Below are 21,728 nucleotides of genomic sequence, written 5' to 3' on the forward strand. Positions count from 1 at the left end.
ATGTTGGGTTTTCTATTATATGGTTCGTCTGGGACCATTTGCCCTGGATAATTGGATCTTGAAGGGTGAATTTACACATATACTTAAACATAATCAGGGGCCTAGATAGGGTAGATGGTCATAGTCTTTTTCCCGGGGTAGAGGAGTCTAAGACTCGAGGACAGAAATTTAAAATGGACCGAAGGGGCATTCGTTTATGTGGCGGGTGATGGGTATAAATTACATGCAGCCAGAAGAGGCAATAAACAGAAATAAATTTACAAAGTTGAGAGGATGTGGGCAGGGAAAAGGATAGAAGTCTATAAGGGAAATTTGGGAAAAGCTGTGCGAAAATGGAGCAAGCACAAAAGACATTTGGATCAGCATGAACTAGCTAGGCCGAAGGACCTGTGTCCAGGCTGTTATGTCTGTTTTATTTTCCCCGGAATCAGAGTTGAGCACAATCACAGTGCCTACTGGGGACTGAGACATTTGGTCATTGGCTATACCTGGTTTTCCATCAGAGATCCTGGGAATTTTAAATCCAGGTAGCAGGCCAACTTAATAGGGAAATATTGAGAACTCACATTCACCATTTGTACACAGCGCAGACATGGATTCGGGTATTAAAATACTGAAGCAAACCACATATTAATCCAGAATGAAATGTCATCTGATCTTCAACCATTCCCAATGCTGCCAATGTTCTCGGCTTGGCTACAGAGAACAGATTTCGGAAACTCCCCTCATGTCCTTTCCACAGCAGACAAGAAAACCAGGAGGGAGTTGATAGCTGCCGTTACAAATCCTGAAATGCTCGTTTATCACACATCTCTGAATTCCTGGAAATGCTCCTACCATCTGGTTCTGAATTTTATAAATGAAAGTTGGAGATATCTTACACATCAGGGCCTGTGTCGAGGTGAAACAGAAGCTGACCCAGGACTTTTACATAGCCCACAAGCCCGCTATTGCATTCCTGTGTTTCACTCACAGCCATCTGATCAAGGAGTACCTGCTCCTTTCACTCAGGTGAAGCTTTGAAGCTCACTCAGGTGAGTGGAGTGATTCGACCATTACCGGTGTCAGGTCCCTGAGCTGGAACTGTTAGATTGATCAATTACATCAAGGCCGCTTTACCAGTGGGATCAATGATACTGCTTGATGAAAGTTTTCTGTGCCCAGTTAGCATCTGTGTAAGTTTGTTCATCTGTACTTGTGTGTGCCAACAGGACAGAAGTTCAGTTAGAATGATCCCAGTGATCATACCTTTGTCCATTCTGTATCTGACTGACGATGGTTGATTGCCGTCGTCTTGTTTATACTTTGGTCCCGGAGCAGGAAAGTTCCACCTACTGGTGATACCCTGAATTACAAACAAGCAGACAGTGAGTCAGAGAGAATACGATTACAGTATTTGCAAATAACAGTATCGCCATCCCCTGTATCAGAGCATCCGTTGGCTTAGGGACAAAACATTTCCTGTTAACATGAACTCCCACACCATGTCTGTGTCTGTCCAGTGCATCTACTGATAGAGTTACAGAGTAACAGAGCACAGATAGAGACCTTTCAGCCCAACGAGACAATGCTGACCACAGTGCTCACCGAGATGGTCCCAATTTCCAGTGATGGGCCCATTTCCCTACTGGCCTCTTCACTCCATCTACACATCCCAACTGCTTCTGGAATTATACAATTGGGTCTGCCTCATCCACTTCCTCTGGCAATTCCCTCCACATAATCACCACCTCTACATGAAACCGCTGCTGCTAGTGTTGGTTTTGGAATCTATTTACCACTCCTCTGCCCATTTAGATCCCCTATAAGCTACGATAATCTTCACCGTGAACACCATCCACTAATTTTGTGCCATCAGCGAACTTACTGGTCAAGCCTTGTACATTGACATCCAAATGTTTGTCGGATAATAACTGTTATGGAACCTGGCGTTGCGTGTCCTCAGGCACCTGTAATTTCTACCTGATGGCAGCAGCGAGAAAAGTGCATTGCATGGGCGGTGAGGATCTTTCATGATGGATGCTGCTTTTCTACGGCAACATTTCATGTAGATAAACTCAATATTTGGGAGACCTTTACCCGTGACATACTGGACCATATCCAGTACATTTTGAAGGATTTTCTTCTCAAAAGCATTGGTGTTCCCCGACCAGTCCGTAATGCAGCCAATCAGCAGACTTTACACCACACATCTACAGCGGTTTGCCAACGTTTTTGATGACATACCGAATCTCCACATACTCCTGAGGAAGGAGAGGCACTGTCGTACTGTCTTCGCAATTATATTTATATGAAAGGTCCAGGACAGGACCTCTGAGAGTGAGACCCAAGAATTTAACGTTACTGACCCCCTCCAACTCTGATTCTCCAATGAGTACTGGCTCAAGGACCGCGGGCTTCCCTCTCCTGAATTCTACAATCAGTTTTTTGGTCGTATTGATATTGAGTGAGAGGTTGTTGCTATTACACCAAGTTTGCACCAAAACTTGCTATCAGCCAAGTTTTCAGTCTCCCTCCTGTATTCTGATTCAACACCCCTTTTGATAGAGTCCACAACAGAGGTATCATCAGCAAACTTATATATGGTGGTGGAGCTGTACTTAGCCGCACAGACACAGGTGTAAAGCGAGGAGAGCAGGGGGCTAAGTACACTTCCCTGTGGTGCTCCTGTGCTGATGGAGATTGTGGAGGAGATGTTTTTGCCAATCTGAACTGAGTGAGGTCTACAAGTGAGGAAATCCAGGATCCAATTGCACAAGGATGTATTGAGGTCAGGTCTTGGAGTTTGCTGAATAGTTTTGCGGGGATGGTGTTTTTAAAGGTACTCTGATAATTTTTACTTTGAACTTACTCAACTTCCCTAATGAGGCAAATGACATCGAGCTGCAGCTCCAGTTCCTTAACTCATTCTCTGCGGAGTTGCTGCTTGGTGCACCTGGTGCAGATGTGGTTATCTGGGAGGCTGGAGATCTCCCAGAATTTCAGTAATTTCTCTTTTTTTATTTTAAACAATTCACAAACATCAACTGATTTCACAATGCTTGTGATGTCCTGAACAGATTTTGCTGAAATGCAATGCCCATATTCACTAGTTTTCTCTTCATTCCGATACATCAATGTTCACAACATCCATCCCCAATACCTCCGCACCTCACTGTCAATCTGATACATCTCCTGCTGAGGTCACTTGTCTCTTCACTGAGGGGCAGTGATCAGAGACTTAAAGAAAAAAACAGGCAGCTCTCCTTCTTGGGCTGTTACTGAACAGTGGCTCACCAAAGATAACCGAAAAAGCAAATAACAAAGCTTTACATCATGTACTGTGAGTTTAATTATGAGCAAGAGTAATGCGGCAACATTCCATAATAGTGAAATTGAAGCTGTATTGGCTCCTGTTACCCTGCGTCATGCTGCATTTAATTCAGCCTGTGCAGGTGATGTTACCCCAGTTCACAGCCCCAGAGGCGAGGGTCCTCTCCCAATCCCGACCCCGCAGACAAACCCAACACAGAATGGAAAGGAAACTGCCGCCCATCCAGGAACAGTGAGCATGCGCAATGACTGTTGCACCATCAGTGCGGGGCTGAAATGAAACCTACAGATGCTGCAGATCTGCGGTAAAATGAGAGGGGGACACAGGGTCCTGTGACTGGTGGAGTGTCTCCCGTGACAATAAACCGGATCCTTATTTTAATTATGTGGAAATATCAGATAGACTGGAAATTCGGGAGGGAGGTTTAATTGAAGTGCACACATTTTTGAGTAGCTCAGAAAATAGAAAAGACTAAATTCTCACACAAATGGGTAATATACCCGGAAACACTGGCTGCATTTCGGCCGGTTGGAAGAGTGGAATGGAGTCAGGAGAAACATATTCCCCACCTGCAACGGAAGGTCGTGACAGATGTAGATCTCACTGCCTTGTCCAAACGGCCGAAAGATGGGTGTGGTCCCAGCACCACCGCCTCATCCCCACCCCTCCCGAGGAGCAGAATAACAGGGGCTGAGCGTTAGCTCATCCCATGCGGTTTGGTATAAAGGTCCCACAACCCGGACTGACCCCGGCAGTTTCCGTCCAGGAAGCGGGGCGAAGGCCGCCAGTTCGATTGAGATAACGGGTCTCACTGCCCAGCATCAGACCTCCTCACTCGGGACTGGTCTCAATACTCACCGATGGGAAAGTTATGTCTTCACCCCGCAGTCAGTGATCCATACCCCTGCTCCCCGCCCGGCGGACTTTTCCCAAACCCGAAACCTATTCAACAAAGAATGGAAAGGAAAACACCGCCCATCCGGGAATGCGAGCATGTGCATTATGATCAATGCGTCATCAGAGGGGAGGACTGTCCAGGGTGATCTGCTTTGGGATGGAGTGGCTGCATCCAGTGCAGAGTCGTGTTGCTTAGGATTTTCATAAACAATAGTTTTATTGATGTTAGCTGGAATTGCCAGCAGGGAAAACACAGATTGCATCAGGTAACAGAACACCTCCCGTACACAGTCTTGTCTCCTGGGAAACTAAACACTTTCACAATGTCGACCTTAGGTATCCCTTCCTCTAAAAGCGACTGAATCATTCAGATCGCTGATCACTGAGAGCAATTATGGTTTGTTGGTCATTAAAGTTCGCCCTGGGTGGTTTGGATGGAGTTGATGTGGAGTTTGGGGTGTCACAGTGAAAGAAACGGACAGCCAAACGCTCTGACCTTGTGACCTCCAGCCACGGATGGTGCCGCGGTGAACCTCCTGCAAAGCGCAGGCGCGGTGCCGACTCCAGCTGTCGCCGGCGGGACTCCTGTACGAGCGGCGGTGAGGAAGGGGCTGATCTCGGCTTTGAGTAAATAGAGGGTGAGTTGAAGTGGAAAATGTCCGGTTTCGAGCTCCGCCGGACAGCTAGAGGCTCCGTGCTCTCCAGTCTTTCAGTCCCGGTTTTGCGCCTGAGCCGGGATTGTGGGATCAGTTAGATGCGGGTCCCCTTGCTGGGAGGGTGGACCTGCGTGAAGAGGTGCTGTCTATATGTGTGTCGGTGTGGGCTGAATGCTGGGAAGGATTTGGAGCGATTGGCACAGTAGTGGGAGGGAGGGATATTGAGCGTTATCAGACGCAGTTATTGGACGTGGAGGACGGACATGGGGCAAATTAAGTGGTAAACTAGGGAGGATCTGGTTCATTGGATCTGACAGGATATGTCAGGAAGCAACAATTTTCTCTTCATATTAATTAATTACTGTCTAATCTAGCTGTTAACATTGTGTTTGTTACAGAGTCCCAGAACCTACAAAGTCTCAGTCTACAAATCTCTGGTGAGGCCGCAATTAGAGTATTGTGTTCAGTTCTGGTCACCTCATTATAGGAAGGATGTGGAATCTATGAAGACGGTGCAGAGGAGATTTACCAGGATGTTGCCTGGATTGGAGAACATGTCATATGAAGCAACGTTAGCAGAGCTGGGACTTTTCTCTTTGGAGCGTAGAAGAATGAGAGGGGACTTGATAGAGGTCTACAAGATTATGAGAGGCATAAATAGAGTGGATAGTCAGTACCTGTTTCCCAGGGCACCAATAGCAAATACCAGAGGACATAGGTACAAAATTAAGGGAGGGAAGTTTAGGGGGGACATCAGGGGTAAGTTTTTTACACAGAGGGTTGTGAGTGTCTGGAATGACTTGCCAGGGATGGTGGTGGAGGCTAAAACATTCGGGGTAATTAAGAACCTCTTGGACAGGCACATGGATGAAAGAAAAATGGAGAGTTATGGGGTAGTGTGGGTTTAGTACTTTTTTTTAATGATTATATGGGTCGGCACAACATAGAGGGCTGAAGTGCCTGTACTGTGCCGTACTGTTCTATGGTTCTACCCTAGACAGTCATCACCGTCATGGGCTGCGAGTACAGATTGGGAATGGAGAGAGGGTGTCAGTGACCTCTGCATAAGAGAAGGACATGGGTTCGTACAGCCTCCTGTGAGATATAAATGTTCTCACAGTGGGATCAGAACTGGTGGCATATCTGGAGTTAAGAAAATGGGATATTGCACAACACAATCATCACATGTCCTACCGGCTAACAGGAATAAAATGCTTTTAATATAAAATTGAAAGTAAAGTGCTGGAAACGGTACATCAGATTGGATCTGAGGAAAGACCCGGTGTCAGAACTGGACTGACCAAGTTGCTGCCCGATCTGCTGAATGCTCTCAGCGTTTTCTCTTTTTACTTGAAATGTTGCGCAACTATTGACTGATTACAAGATGTTTGTGATGGCCTGAACGAAGCTGCAAAACTTTAATGCCCACATTCATTAGTTTTGCCTTCATTTCAACACAGGGGTAATACAGTCGATGCATTCAGTGCTCACAACATCCTCCGCATCTCACTATCAATTTATTTCCTAAAAAAGATTAACACAGTGGACATTTGGTAACATTGAAACTAAAATCAGAATGGTTGTCATTAACCTACCACATACTGTATTGAATAAATCCTCTCGAAATCCAGGTAACAAACATCGATTTCAGAAATGACTCAGTAAGGCAAAATACTTCACAATGAAGACAGCGACAGAAGAGCGATTGTTGGCATAATAATTGTTGTGATACAGGCTGGACAGATATTGAACAAGACATTTGATATATATCATTGAGTTGGTGGATACAGGCTGGACAGAGGTTGAACAAGATGGTTGATACATATCATTGAGGTGCTGGGATACAGACTGGACAGAGGTTGAACAAGATGGTTAATATATATCACTGAGGTGGTGGGATACAAGCTGGACAGAGATTGAACAAGATGGTTGATATATATCATTGAGGTGGTGGGATACAGACTGGACAGAGGTTGAACAGGATGGTTAATATATATCACTGAGGTGGTGGGATACAAGCTGGACAGAGATTGAACAAGACGGTTGATATATATCATTGAGGTGGTGGGATACAGGCTGGACAGAGGTTGAACACGATGGTTGATATATATCACTGAGGTGGTGGGATACAGGCTGGACAGAGGTTGAACAAGATGGTTGATATATATCACTGAGGTGGTGGGATATAGGCTGGACAGAGATTGAACAAGATGGTTGATATATATCATTGAGGTGGTGGGATACAGACTGGACAGAGGTTGAACAGGATGGTTAATATATATCACTAAGGTGGTGGGATACAAGCTGGACAGAGATTGAACAAGATGGTTGATATATATCATTGAGGTGGTGGGATACACACTGGACAGAGGTTGAACAAGATGGTTGACATATATCATTGTGGTGGTGGGATACAGGCTGGACAGAGGTTGAACAAGATGGTTGATATATATCATTGAGGTGGTGGGATACAGGCTAGACAGAGGTTGAACAAGATGGTTGATATATATCACTGAGGTGGTGGGATATAGGCTGGACGGAGGTTGAACAAGATGGTTGATATATATCAGTGAGGTGATGGCATACAGACTGGACAGAGGTTGAAACAAGATGGTTGATATATATCACTGAGGTGGTTGAATACAGACTGGACAGAGATTGAACAAGATGGTTGGTATATATCACAGAGGTGGCGGGATACAGGCTGGACAAAGTTTGAACAAGATGGTTGATATATATTATTGAGGTTCTGGGATACAGACTGGACAGAGGTTGAACAAGATGGTTGATATATATCACTGAGGTGGTGGGATACAGGCTGGACAGAGATTGAACAAGATGGTTGATAAATATCATTGAGGTCGTGGGATACAGACTGGACAGAGATTGAACAAGATGGTTGATATATATAATTGAGGTGGCGGGATACAGACTGGCCAGAGGTTGAACAAGATGGTTGATTTATATCATTGAGGTGGTGGGATACAGGCTGGTCAGTGATTGAACAAGATGGTTGATATATATCACTGAGGTGGTGGGATACAGCCTGGACAGAGGTTGAACAAGATGGTTGATATATATCACTGAGGTGGTGGGATACAGACTGGACAGAGATTGAACAAGATGGTTGATATATATAATTGAGGTGGCGGGATACAGACTGGCCAGAGGTTGAACAAGATGGTTGATTTATATCATTGAGGTGGTGGGATACAGACTGGACAGAGATAGAACAAGATGGTTGATATATATAATTGAGGTGGCGGGATACAGGCTGGACAGAGATTGAACAAGATGGTTGATATATATCATTGAGGTGCTGGGATGCAGCCTGGACAGAGGTTGAACAAGATGGTTGATATATATCATTGAGGTGGTGGGATACAGACTGGACAGAGGTTGAACAAGATGGTTGATATATATAATTGAGGTGGCGGGATACAGACAGGACAGAGGTTGAACAAGACGGTTGATATATATCATTGAGGTGGTGGGATACAGGCTGGACAGAGGTTGAACAAGATGGTTGATATATTTCTTTGAGGTGGTGGGATACAGACTGGACAGAGGTTGAACAAGATGGTTGATATATATCACTGAGGTGGTGGGATACAGACTGGTCAGAGATTGAACAAGATGGTTGATATATATCACTGAGGTGGTGGGATACAGGCTGGACAGAGATTGAACAAGATGGTTGATATATATCATTGAGTTTGTGGGATACAGACTGGACAGAGATTTAAAAAGATGGTTGATATTTATCATTGAGGTGGTGGGATACAGGCTGGACAGAGGTTGAACAAGATGGTTGATATATATCAGTGAGGTGATGGGATACAGGCTGGACAGAGGTTGAACAAGTTGGTTGATATATATCACTGAGGTGGTGGGATACAGACTGGACAGAGGTTGAACAAGATGGTTGATATATATCGTTGAGTTGGTGGGATACAGGCTGAACAGAGATTGGATAAGATGGTTGATATCTATCACTGAGTTGGTGGGACAGAGGCTGGACAGATTTTGAACCAGATCGGCAGGGGATGAGCATATGGAGCCAGATGGGAGAATGGGATCAAGGGCGATCTCTGATGTTCCTCCCGCAATACACAGATCCTGAAATAATAGTACGCACGAGTAGATAACAGATTCCAATATAACAAAACCAGAACAAACAATAAGAATTTTGGCATATGTCATTTTCTACTCGACACACTTTATCAATTCACCGCAGAAAGTATCCCATACCGATACTTCACATCTTCATATAGCTACTGCTCTTCCTTTAATTGAATGAAATAGTGGAGAACTGTGATAGAGCTGAGTACGTAATAGAAACCAACCTCCCCTCCATGGACTCTGTCTATTTTTCCCACTGCCTCAGTAAAACAGCCAACATAATGAAAACTCCCCACAATCCTGAACATTCTCACTTCTCACCCTCCCATAGGGGTGAAGATAAAATAAAACAGAAACACGCCACCAGGCTCAAGGACGGTGTCCATTCTGCTGTTAGAAGCGAACAGCGTGATGAGTGGACTTCTGACCTCACAGTCTAAATCGATGTGACCTTGCACCACATATCTACCTGCACTGCACTTTCTCTGTAACCAGAATGATTTGTTTTACCTCAATGTACTGCTGCAATGTATTGATCTGTGTGGAGAATACTGGAGACACGATTTTCACTCTAACTCTGTACATGGAAAACATTCCCCATTTCAATTGTGTGGAAATATTAGACAGCGTGGGCTGCTCCTTTGGAAATTCCGGAAGGAGTGTACACATTTCCGAGAAACACAGATAAATGAACAAGACTTATTTCTCGCATTAATAGGGCCGTTTCCAGTGTGCTGGAAATATGTAAAACAATTACCGACCCCAGGCATCGATCCAGGTGAAGTTTGGATCCGATACCGGGCCGGGTGATGGAGGTAAAGTTCCCCAGGTACATCTTAATGGATGGGTTCAGTCTCGGCATCACCACCTCATCCCGCTCCTGGGACCAGAACACCAGGGGCTGAGCGGCTGGCTCATCTCAGTCGGTTTGGTGTGAAGGTCCCATAACTCGGACCGACCACAACAGGTTGTATCCTGGAAGCGGAACGAGACCACCGGTTCGAGGACGTTAACGGGACTCCCTGCCCATCATCAGGTGCCCAACTTCCCCCGGGAACGGCTTCAGTACTCACCGATGTGAAAATGTCGGTCGCGTTCACCCCTAGTAACCGGTTATCAATACTCACCGATGAGAACTTGATTAATTGTTCCAGGAGACAGCGATCGGACTATCCGCTCCCAGCAGACGATCCGCTTCAACAGAGAACGGAAAGAAAACCCCGCCCATCCGGAGTCTGTGAGAGCGGGGGCGGGGCCTCGGAAGCGAGAACCTGAGATGCTGCAGATCTGCGTTTGAAATGGGAGTGAGAACCTGGATCACGTGACGGGTGGAGGGTTTCCCACCTGAACCGGTGACTCTGCTCCTTGCCCCTCACACGCTGCCCGACCTACAAGCCGCATTTTACATATTATTTCATATTTAGCCCAGCTACACTTTTAATCTCTCCCTCTGCGTCTTCCCCGTCCCCATCGCTCCACCACCCGGTTCTCAGAGTTACTGGATCAATTCTCATCCCGTTCCGACACTGAATTCCCACCCGAAGAAGAATTGTGCAGGTTTCATTGAAATCACTTCTACGTTTATAAACACTAATTTCTATTCACATTCCTCCGGAGCCTCACTGGACAGGAACACTGAAACATCAAGTGAGAAACAGGAGGAGGTGGCCATTCAGCCCCTCAAACTATCAACAAGATGACGGCTGCTCTGCCATCTCAGCCACATGTTTCTGCATTATCCCCATTTCCTCGATCCCTTCGGTCTCCACTAACTGCCGGCCTCTGTTTTATGTGAGGACGATCACTGATCTTCATCGTCCTCCAGGAATCAGTCTGGTGAATCTCTAAAAGAAACACTCTCTAACTTCTTGTAATCCTCCATGGAATTAAATATCTTCTGCAGCCCCGTGTTGCCCCAACCACTCACCTCCCACCCCTGTCACTATTTCCATCGTCCCACCTCCCCCCTCACCTGGATCCGCCTCTCTCTCCCCAGCTCTTGCCCCATCCCCAGCCCTCACCTCTTTTCTCTGACTATTTCCCGTCCACTCTCAGTCCAGAGGGAGGGTCTCGGCCCGAAATGTTGACAGTCCATTTCCCTCCACAGATGCTGCCCGACCCACTGAGTTCCTCCGGTAGTTTGTTCTTTGGTCTGTATAACCCGTGTTAGTATGGGGAGCGGGATTTTACACCATATTACAGGTACAATCTCAACTAAGCCCAAAGAAGTGAAGCCATGTCACTCCTTTACACAATAACATTTACAATAAGCACAATGTACCTTCGACCTAACCCCCTACCCACTGCCGGGAATGTGGAACAATCCTTGTTCCAAGCCTGCACCGGTATCGCTTCCCAACTCCTCTGACACAACACTGCCGAATGCATTGGTGTTTCTTCCTGCACCTGCTGTCAAGTTTACTTAGTCCATTTACTGACTCGTCGAACCCTTTTCTCGAACTATCTTTCTTCATCTCAGGAGGCCGTATATCCACTGACATCTTGTATAAACCCATTGATTCTCACAGCTACCTGCACTATACCCATTCCATCCCTTCTCTCAGTTCCGCTGTCTCCGCCACATCTGCTCTCAGGATGAGGCTTTTCATTCCAGAACTAATGAGATGTCCTCCTGCTTCCTTTCTTCCCCAGCAATGCTGCCCTAATCCGCATTTCTTACGCCCATCTTCCGTCTGCCCTCAGCCCATCCACCCGCGGCCCCACAATGGAGAGGTTTCCTCTGATCCTCATCTACCACACCACCAGGTTCTGCGTCCAGCACACAATTCTCCGTAACATTCGCCATCTCGAACGGGATACTAGTAACAAACATAGCTTTCCCTCACCCCTCTCCCCCACACTTCCGCTCCTTTCGCGACTCCCTCTTCCATTCTTCCTTTCCCGCTGATCGCCCTCCTTGAGGTTTTCCTTGCGAGCGTCACATGTGCCAGACCTGCCCCCAGGAAGCAGCAAGTTCCTCTTTATAATAGATACTGTCTAATCTTGCTGTTAACATTGAGTTTGTTACAGGGCCCCAGAGTCTGCAAACAGATGATTGTTAGGAAGCAGAAGCTGATGGTGAGAAGCTGTTTCTTGGACTTGGGTTCCGTGCTTAATGATGTTCCCGGGGTTACACCCATTCCTACTTGTCGTGTATATCGATAATTTGGTTCATAAGGTACAGGATATGGTTAGTCAGTCGGCACAAATTAAGTTCAAGCAATTACATTTCTGAAAGACAGTAAGTATAAACAAACCCCTCTCATTCCCGCTCCCCACTCAGAACTGACCAAAAGCTATTTCAAAACACGCAAAAGCTTGAAATGAGCAAACACTGAGGGAATGTGAGTGGCTTTAAAGAGCTGGGCTGCTGACAACACATTACCAGACTTGAAGTGATTGCAGCTGGGTATGACAGAGGCATACCTGGCACATTCAGTCTCATTCCAACTGTTTCCTACCTTCCTTTGTATAGATATGTAATGTCTAAAGGACCAGTGTTTGAGTAAATGAGACTCACCAGACTTTCTCCTGACTGAATCAATGGAAACCCTGAGTCAGAAAGGTTCTCTCCAGTTGGTGCTCTCAGTCTTCGGGCTAGTTCACTTGTTGATGTTCCCTCGTCTTCAGTCGTGGTTTGCTTCCATTTGGGGTTTTTCTTCCAATAAATCTCTCACCGAAGCTCCAAATTCAACTAGACAGATAATAAAGCACATTAACAATACAAATGATAAAACAAATATTTCCGTTCATCGAAGTTTAAATGTTGAAGACAAATACAACGATTTCAAAGAACAAATCTGAAATTTCCCCTCGTACTTCCCAATGCCTGATATGGGATACGATGGAGTCATCGTTCAGTTATGGTCAGACACAAGATGTAGGAGGAGAATTAGATGATTCAGTCCATCGAATCTGTTCCACCATTCAAACATGTTTTTTATTCCAACACCATATTCCTGCCTTCATTCTGCAACCCTGAAGCTACTGAGCAATCACGAACATATTAAAATCTGCCATAAATATACGCAAAGGGCAGCCTCCACCCCCCTCTGCGGCAACAGATTCCACACAGCAGCTGTCCTTTAACTGAAGAGATTTTTCTCAAGCAAGGCTGCAGGCCCGGGTGGTGTCAGCCCCATGGTGCTCAAAGCCTGTCCCACCCCCCCAGCTATGTGGAGTACTTCACCATGTCTTCAACCTGAGCCTGAGTCTCCAGAGGGTTCCTGTGCTGTGGAGGACGTCCTGCCTCGTCCCTGTACCGAGGACGCCGCGCCCCAGTGGCTCCAATGACTACAGACCGGTGGCAGTGACCTCCCACATCATGAAGACGCTGGACAGACTTGTCCTAGAGCAGCTCCAGCCTGTAGTTAGGCCACACTTAGACACCCCTCCAGTTCGCCTACCAGCCCCGACTAGGAGTTGAGGATGCCATTGTCTACCTGCTGAACCGTGTCTACGCCCAGCTGGACAAGCTGGAGAGCACTGTGAGGGTCATTTTTTTTTTGACTTCTCCAGTGCGTTCAACACCATCTGCCCTGCTCTGCTGGGTAAGAAGCTGACAGTGATGCAGGTGGATGCTTCCCTGGTGTCATGGATTATTGATTACCTGACTCGCAGACCACAGTATGTGCGCTTGCAACACTGTGTGTCAGACAGAGTGGTCAGCAGCACTGAGGCTCCACAGGGAACTGTCCTGTCTCCCTTTCTCTTCACCATCTACACCTCGGACTTCAACTACAACACAGAGTCTTGCCATCTTCAGAAGTTTTCTGATGACTCTGCCATAGTTGGATGCATCAGCAAGGGAGATGAGGCTGAGTACACAGCTACGGTGGGAAACTTTGTCACATGGTGCGAACAGAATCATCTGTAGCTTAATCTGAAAAAGACTAAGGAGCTGGTGGTGGACCTGAGGAGGGCTAAGGCACCGGTGACCCCTGTTTCCATCCAAAGGGTCAGTGTGGACATGGTGGAGGATTACAAGTACCTGGGGATAAGAATTGACAATAACTGGACTGGTCAAAGAACACTGAGGCTGTCTAGAAGAAGGGTCAGAGCCGTCTCTATTTCCTGAGGATACTGAGGTCCTTTAACATCTGCCGGACGATGCTGGGGATGTTCTCCGAGGCTGTGGTTACCAGTACTATCATGTTTGCTGTTGTGTGCTGGGGCAGCAGGCTGAGGGTAGCAGACACCAACGGAATTAACAAACTCATTCGTAAGGCCAGTGATGTTGTGGGGCTTTCTGACGGTGGTGTCTCAAAAGAGAATGCTGTCCAAGTTGCATGCCATCTTGAGCAATGTCTCCTATCCACTCCATAATGTACTGGTTAGGTACAGGAGTACATTCCGCCAGAGACTCGTTCCACCGAGATGTAACACTGAGCGTCATAGGAAGTCATTCCTGCCTGTGGCTATCAAACTTTGCAACTCCTCCTTCGGAGAGTTAGACACTCTGAGCCAATAGGCTGGTCCTGGACTTATTTCCCCTGGCATAAGTTACTTGTTATTAATTAATTATTTCTAGTTTTATTTTGCTGTATTTCTACTCTATTATTGGTTAGTGCGGCTGTAACGAAATCCAGTTTCCCTCTGGATCAATAAAGTATGTCTGTCTGCCTGTCTGTCATCATAATTTTAAAAGCAGGCGTCTTTATTCTAAGACGGTGCTCTCAGATCACAGACTCCCTGTCGAATGGAAACATCCTCTCCATGTCCACTGTATCCAGGCTTTTCAGCATTCGGTAGGTTTACTTAAACATACATCCCCCCCACCACCCCCACTGCCCCTCTGAACTCCATTGAGCACAGGTCCAGAACCATCAAATGCTCCTCATACATAAAGCCGATTATTCTTGAGATTATTCATGTGGACCTTGTTAGCAACAACTGCACTGAACAGATTCCCAGGAACAACAGGCAAATTGATACCAGAACAATTTAGTGCGAAAAGTTGTGGTTTGTTTAAACGGTTTGAACAATGATCCCACAGACCAGAAATACTCGCTCAACACATCATAAACCTGGGCAAGTTGACCCCCGGGTCCATTTTACTTGATCTAAAACTATGATATCCCATGACCCAGCCTCACAGGGTCACACAGCTGAACCTGTCCCTTACCGACGCCAGAAGCCTCGCACATCGTCCACACATCTCACAGCAAGTGGTGTATTCAGGGATATACCCACAACCAATGTCCAGATGCCCGAGACTTCTGATTCATTTGGAAGGAGGAACATCGTGTCCTATCTGTATAAGTACTAAGGATTACAGCCAAAACCGCAACTCTAGGACTCCTTGCTACCGATAAAATGATGCAGTGTTTCGGCCAATCAGAGTTCAGAAACTAACACTCAATCAACCTATGGCAGAACGGGAAGCTGATGATCATCTGACTGGACCAATGATCGGGCTGGAAAACCTGGGCGTGAGTCACCAGATACAAGCTATACGTTTCACATTGTCTCCTGCAGCTAAACTGACACAATTTATCGTTATCTTATTGTTAAGTGAGGTCTTGTCCAGCACAATTGTGTAGGCTAACAGGAATAAAATGCTTGTGATACAAAATTGAAATAGTATTGCTGGAAACTTGTTTCATCAGATAGGACGTGTGGAAAGAGAAACTGTGGAAGAGCCAGTATCTGAATTAGGATTGTCCAAGTTACTTCCCGATCTGCTGAACGGTCTCAGCATTTTCTCTTTTTACTTTAAATGATGCACAACTATTGACTGATTACAAGATCTTTGCGACGGCCTGAACAAAGTTGCACAAATGTAATGCCCACATTCATTAGTTTTGTCTTCATTCCAACACAGGGATAAATCCGTCGATAAAGTCAATGCTCATAACATCCTCCCCACCCCACTATCAGTCTGTTACATCTGCTCCCGAGGCCCATGTCTCTCATTGAGGGACCGTGACCAGAGAGCGATAAAAATGAGCACCACACCCTGCAAGTCACATGGGCTGTTACCGTGGCAACAGAGAAAGTGGCTCTCCAAAACTGACAAAAATTAAATGAAATAACAGACTCACTTTAAATGCTGTCAAGATTAACACTTCGCCATTTTGTAATGTTGAAAATAAAATTGTAATTATTGATGCGATACAGACTGTCATTGAGGTGGTGGGTTACAGAATGGACAGGGGCTGAACAAGATGGTTGATATATATCACTGAGGTGGTGGGATACAGAATGGACAGAGGTTGAACAAGATGGTTGATATATATCACTGAGGTGGTGGGATACAGAATGGACAGAGGTTGAACAAGATGGTTTATATATATCATTGAGGTGGTGGGATACAGACTGGACAGAGGTTGAACAAGATGGTTGATATATATTATTGAGGTGATGGGTTACAGGTCTGAGAGAGGTTAAACAAGATGCGCGGGGAATGAGCAGATGGAACCAGATGGGAAAAGGGATCATCATTAGTTTTCTCTTCATTCCAACACAGGAATTATTCAGTACACACAGTCAATGCTCACAGCATCATCCCCACCCCTTTATCAGTCTGTTACATCTGCTCCTGACGCTACTAACTCTCACTGAGCAACGGTGACGAGAGCGCGATAAAAATGTTTACCACTCCGTACCGGTCACATGGGCTGTTATCCTGGCAATGCAGAAAGCGGCTCTCCAAAAGTGACCGAAAATGTAAACAACAGAGTCAATTTAAAACGCTGTGAGTCTCGTTATGACAATATTAACATCATTCAATATTGCATGTACTTGTTCAAAATAAGTCTGTGAACGGTGGCTTTCATTAATTGGTGAGAACCTCCCACCCCCCCCCCCCCCCGCCGCGCCCCCAATCCCCCGTACAGCAATAACTTCAAGCAAATGCTTCCGTTAACTGCTGATCTTCCTGCACATCGGCCTGGAAGAATTTTATGTCATTCCGCCTTACAAAACTGCTTCGACGGAACTGCTGCTTCGAGGTAGGATTCCTCGACGGAACTGCTGCTTCAGCCCATTCCGCAACTTTCCTATGGGATTAACGTTAGGACTTTGAATAGGCCATTCTAATTTTCTTTTGTAATTATTCTATTATTGATTTACTCTTGTCTTCTGGATCATTGTCTTGTTGCGTTATCCAACCTCAATTAAACTTCAGTTGACAGAGTGCTACGCTGACATTCTCCCGTAAAATGACTTGATATAAAATTAACACACAGCTATTTTATAACGTTGAAACTAAAATTGTAATGTTTGCCTTTACCTTACCTCAGGCTGCAGTTAATAAATCCTCTGCTATTTCTAGTTAATAAACACCGATAGTGAGGCAAAATAATTCACAATGAGGCGACAGTAGTAGTTTCAATGATTACAGTCCAAACAGCAACTCTCCAAGGACTCGTTGCTACCGGTAATATGATGCAGTGTTTCGGCCAATCAGATTTCAAAAACTAACACTGCGTCAACTTATGGCAGGATGGGAACCTGATGGGCATCTGACTGGACCAATGATCAGGCTGGAAAACCTGGGCGTGAGTCACCAGATACCGGGGATACGTTTCACATTGTCCCCTGCAACTAAACCGTATTCAATTTATCACGATCTTTTTGTTAAATCAGGTCTTGCCCAGCACAACTGGTCATCACATTTCCTGCAGGCTAACAGGAATAAAATGTTTTTAATATAAAATTGAAATAATGGTGCTGGAAACTCGTTTCATCAGATTACATTTGTCGAAAGAGAAACTGTGGAAGACCCAGTATCTGAACTGAGACTGTCCAAGTTGCTGCCCGATCTGCTGAACGTTTCCAGCTTTTTCTCCTTTTCCTTTAAATTATGCACAATTATTGACTGATTACCGGATGTTTGTGACGGCCTGAACAAAGTTGCAGAAATGTAATGCCCACATTCATTAGTTTCGTCTTCATTCCAACACAGAGTTAATACAGTCGATACATTCACTGCTCACAAAATCCTCCCCACCCCACTATCAGTCTGTTACATCTGCTCCCGAGGCCCATGTCTCTCCCTGAGTGACCGTGACCAGAGAGCGATAAAAATGTGCACCACTCCCTGCAAGTTACATGGGCGGTTACCCTGGCAACAGAGAAAGTGGCTCTCCAAAAACGACAAAAAAAATGCAATAACAGACTCACTTTAAATGCTGTCAAGATTAACACTTCGCCATTTTGTAACGTTGAACCTAAAATTGTAATTATTGATGCGATAAAAACTGATCAGAAATTGACAAGAAGTTTGATATATATATCATTGAAGTGAGGGCATACAGACTGGATAGAGGTTGAACAAGATGATTGATATATATCACTGAGGTGGTGGGATACAGACTGGACAGAGGTTGAACAAGATGGTTGATACATATTGAGGTGGTTGGATACAGGTTGGACATGGGTTGAACAAGATGGTTAATATATATCATTGAGGTGGTGGGATACAGACTGGACAGTGGTTGAACAAGATGGTTGATATATATCGTTGAGTTGGTGGGATACAGGCTGAACAGAGATTGGATAAGATGGTTGATATATATCACTGAGGTGCTGGGATACAGCCTGGACAGAGGTTGAACAAGATGGTTGTTATATATAATTGAGGTGGCGGGATACAGACAGGACAGAGGTTGAACAAGATGGTTGATATATATCATTGAGGTGGTGGGATACAGACTGGACAGAGGTTGAACAAGATGGTTGATATATATAATTGAGGTGGCGGGATACAGACAGGACAGAGGTTGAACAAGACGGTTGATATATATCATTGAGGTGGTGGGATACAGGCTGGACAGAGGTTGAACAAGATGGTTGATATATATCAGTGAGGTGATGGGATACAGGCTGGACAGAGGTTGAACAAGTTGGTTGATATATATCACTGAGGTGGTGGGATACAGACTGGACAGAGGTTGAACAAGATGGTTGATATATATCGTTGAGTTGGTGGGATACAGGCTGAACAGAGATTGGATAAGATGGTTGATATCTATCACTGAGTTGGTGGGACAGAGGCTGGACAGATTTTGAACCAGATCGGCAGGGGATGAGCATATGGAGCCAGATGGGAGAATGGGATCAAGGGCGATCTCTGATGTTCCTCCCGCAATACACAGATCCTGAAATAATAGTACGCACGAGTAGATAACAGATTCCAATATAACAAAACCAGAACAAACAATAAGAATTTTGGCATATGTCATTTTCTACTCGACACACTTTATCAATTCACCGCAGAAAGTATCCCATACCGATACTTCACATCTTCATATAGCTACTGCTCTTCCTTTAATTGAATGAAATAGTGGAGAACTGTGATAGAGCTGAGTACGTAATAGAAACCAACCTCCCCTCCATGGACTCTGTCTATTTTTCCCACTGCCTCAGTAAAACAGCCAACATAATGAAAACTCCCCACAATCCTGAACATTCTCACTTCTCACCCTCCCATAGGGGTGAAGATAAAATAAAACAGAAACACGCCACCAGGCTCAAGGACGGTGTCCATTCTGCTGTTAGAAGCGAACAGCGTGATGAGTGGACTTCTGACCTCACAGTCTAAATCGATGTGACCTTGCACCACATATCTACCTGCACTGCACTTTCTCTGTAACCAGAATGATTTGTTTTACCTCAATGTACTGCTGCAATGTATTGATCTGTGTGGAGAATACTGGAGACACGATTTTCACTCTAACTCTGTACATGGAAAACATTCCCCATTTCAATTGTGTGGAAATATTAGACAGCGTGGGCTGCTCCTTTGGAAATTCCGGAAGGAGTGTACACATTTCCGAGAAACACAGATAAATGAACAAGACTTATTTCTCGCATTAATAGGGCCGTTTCCAGTGTGCTGGAAATATGTAAAACAATTACCGACCCCAGGCATCGATCCAGGTGAAGTTTGGATCCGATACCGGGCCGGGTGATGGAGGTAAAGTTCCCCAGGTACATCTTAATGGATGGGTTCAGTCTCGGCATCACCACCTCATCCCGCTCCTGGGACCAGAACACCAGGGGCTGAGCGGCTGGCTCATCTCAGTCGGTTTGGTGTGAAGGTCCCATAACTCGGACCGACCACAACAGGTTGTATCCTGGAAGCGGAACGAGACCACCGGTTCGAGGACGTTAACGGGACTCCCTGCCCATCATCAGGTGCCCAACTTCCCCCGGGAACGGCTTCAGTACTCACCGATGTGAAAATGTCGGTCGCGTTCACCCCTAGTAACCGGTTATCAATACTCACCGATGAGAACTTGATTAATTCTTCCAGGAGACAGCGATCGGACTATCCGCTCCCAGCAGACGATCCGCTTCAACAGAGAACGGAAAGAAAACCCCGCCCATCCGGAGTCTGTGAGAGCGGGGGCGGGGCCTCGGAAGCGAGAACCTGAGATGCTGCAGATCTGCGTTTGAAATGGGAGTGAGAACCTGGATCACGTGACGGGTGGAGGGTTTCCCACCTGAACCGGTGACTCTGCTCCTTGCCCCTCACACGCTGCCCGACCTACAAGCCGCATTTTACATATTATTTCATATTTAGCCCAGCTACACTTTTAATCTCTCCCTCTGCGTCTTCCCCGTCCCCATCGCTCCACCACCCGGTTCTCAGAGTTACTGGATCAATTCTCATCCCGTTCCGACACTGAATTCCCACCCGAAGAAGAATTGTGCAGGTTTCATTGAAATCACTTCTACGTTTATAAACACTAATTTCTATTCACATTCCTCCGGAGCCTCACTGGACAGGAACACTGAAACATCAAGTGAGAAACAGGAGGAGGTGGCCATTCAGCCCCTCAAACTATCAACAAGATGACGGCTGCTCTGCCATCTCAGCCACATGTTTCTGCATTATCCCCATTTCCTCGATCCCTTCGGTCTCCACTAACTGCCGGCCTCTGTTTTATGTGAGGACGATCACTGATCTTCATCGTCCTCCAGGAATCAGTCTGGTGAATCTCTAAAAGAAACACTCTCTAACTTCTTGTAATCCTCCATGGAATTAAATATCTTCTGCAGCCCCGTGTTGCCCCAACCACTCACCTCCCACCCCTGTCACTATTTCCATCGTCCCACCTCCCCCCTCACCTGGATCCGCCTCTCTCTCCCCAGCTCTTGCCCCATCCCCAGCCCTCACCTCTTTTCTCTGACTATTTCCCGTCCACTCTCAGTCCAGAGGGAGGGTCTCGGCCCGAAATGTTGACAGTCCATTTCCCTCCACAGATGCTGCCCGACCCACTGAGTTCCTCCGGTAGTTTGTTCTTTGGTCTGTATAACCCGTGTTAGTATGGGGAGCGGGATTTTACACCATATTACAGGTACAATCTCAACTAAGCCCAAAGAAGTGAAGCCATGTCACTCCTTTACACAATAACATTTACAATAAGCACAATGTACCTTCGACCTAACCCCCTACCCACTGCCGGGAATGTGGAACAATCCTTGTTCCAAGCCTGCACCGGTATCGCTTCCCAACTCCTCTGACACAACACTGCCGAATGCATTGGTGTTTCTTCCTGCACCTGCTGTCAAGTTTACTTAGTCCATTTACTGACTCGTCGAACCCTTTTCTCGAACTATCTTTCTTCATCTCAGGAGGCCGTATATCCACTGACATCTTGTATAAACCCATTGATTCTCACAGCTACCTGCACTATACCCATTCCATCCCTTCTCTCAGTTCCGCTGTCTCCGCCACATCTGCTCTCAGGATGAGGCTTTTCATTCCAGAACTAATGAGATGTCCTCCT

The 21,728-nt window shown here is 45.9% G+C and overlaps 1 protein-coding gene across 7 annotated transcripts in view; it reads right to left on the bottom strand.

Annotated features, from left to right (window-relative positions):
- Positions 1–21,728, bottom strand: part of LOC140721544 (NACHT, LRR and PYD domains-containing protein 3-like) — a 62,360-nt gene that overhangs the window by 34,931 nt on the left and 5,701 nt on the right. For 2 of the 7 annotated variants that reach the window (XM_073036364.1, XM_073036365.1), the window contains exons 3-4: positions 12,509–12,682; positions 1,249–1,345 (exon numbers count right to left, since the gene is read on the bottom strand). In XM_073036364.1, the coding sequence (XP_072892465.1) occupies positions 1,249–1,258 (10 nt within the window). In that variant the 5' untranslated portion in view covers positions 1,259–1,345; positions 12,509–12,682. Of the gene's footprint in view, positions 1–1,248; positions 1,346–6,461; positions 6,726–10,115; positions 10,276–12,508; positions 12,683–15,112; positions 15,210–17,221; positions 17,338–21,728 lie in introns of those variants that run through there. The other 5 variants (XM_073036363.1, XM_073036361.1, XM_073036366.1 and 2 more) reach the window with 5 other exon arrangements.

This window comes from Hemitrygon akajei, unplaced genomic scaffold (genome assembly GCF_048418815.1).
Source record: "Hemitrygon akajei unplaced genomic scaffold, sHemAka1.3 Scf000057, whole genome shotgun sequence".
In the NCBI taxonomy this organism is placed as follows: domain Eukaryota; kingdom Metazoa; phylum Chordata; class Chondrichthyes; order Myliobatiformes; family Dasyatidae; genus Hemitrygon; species Hemitrygon akajei.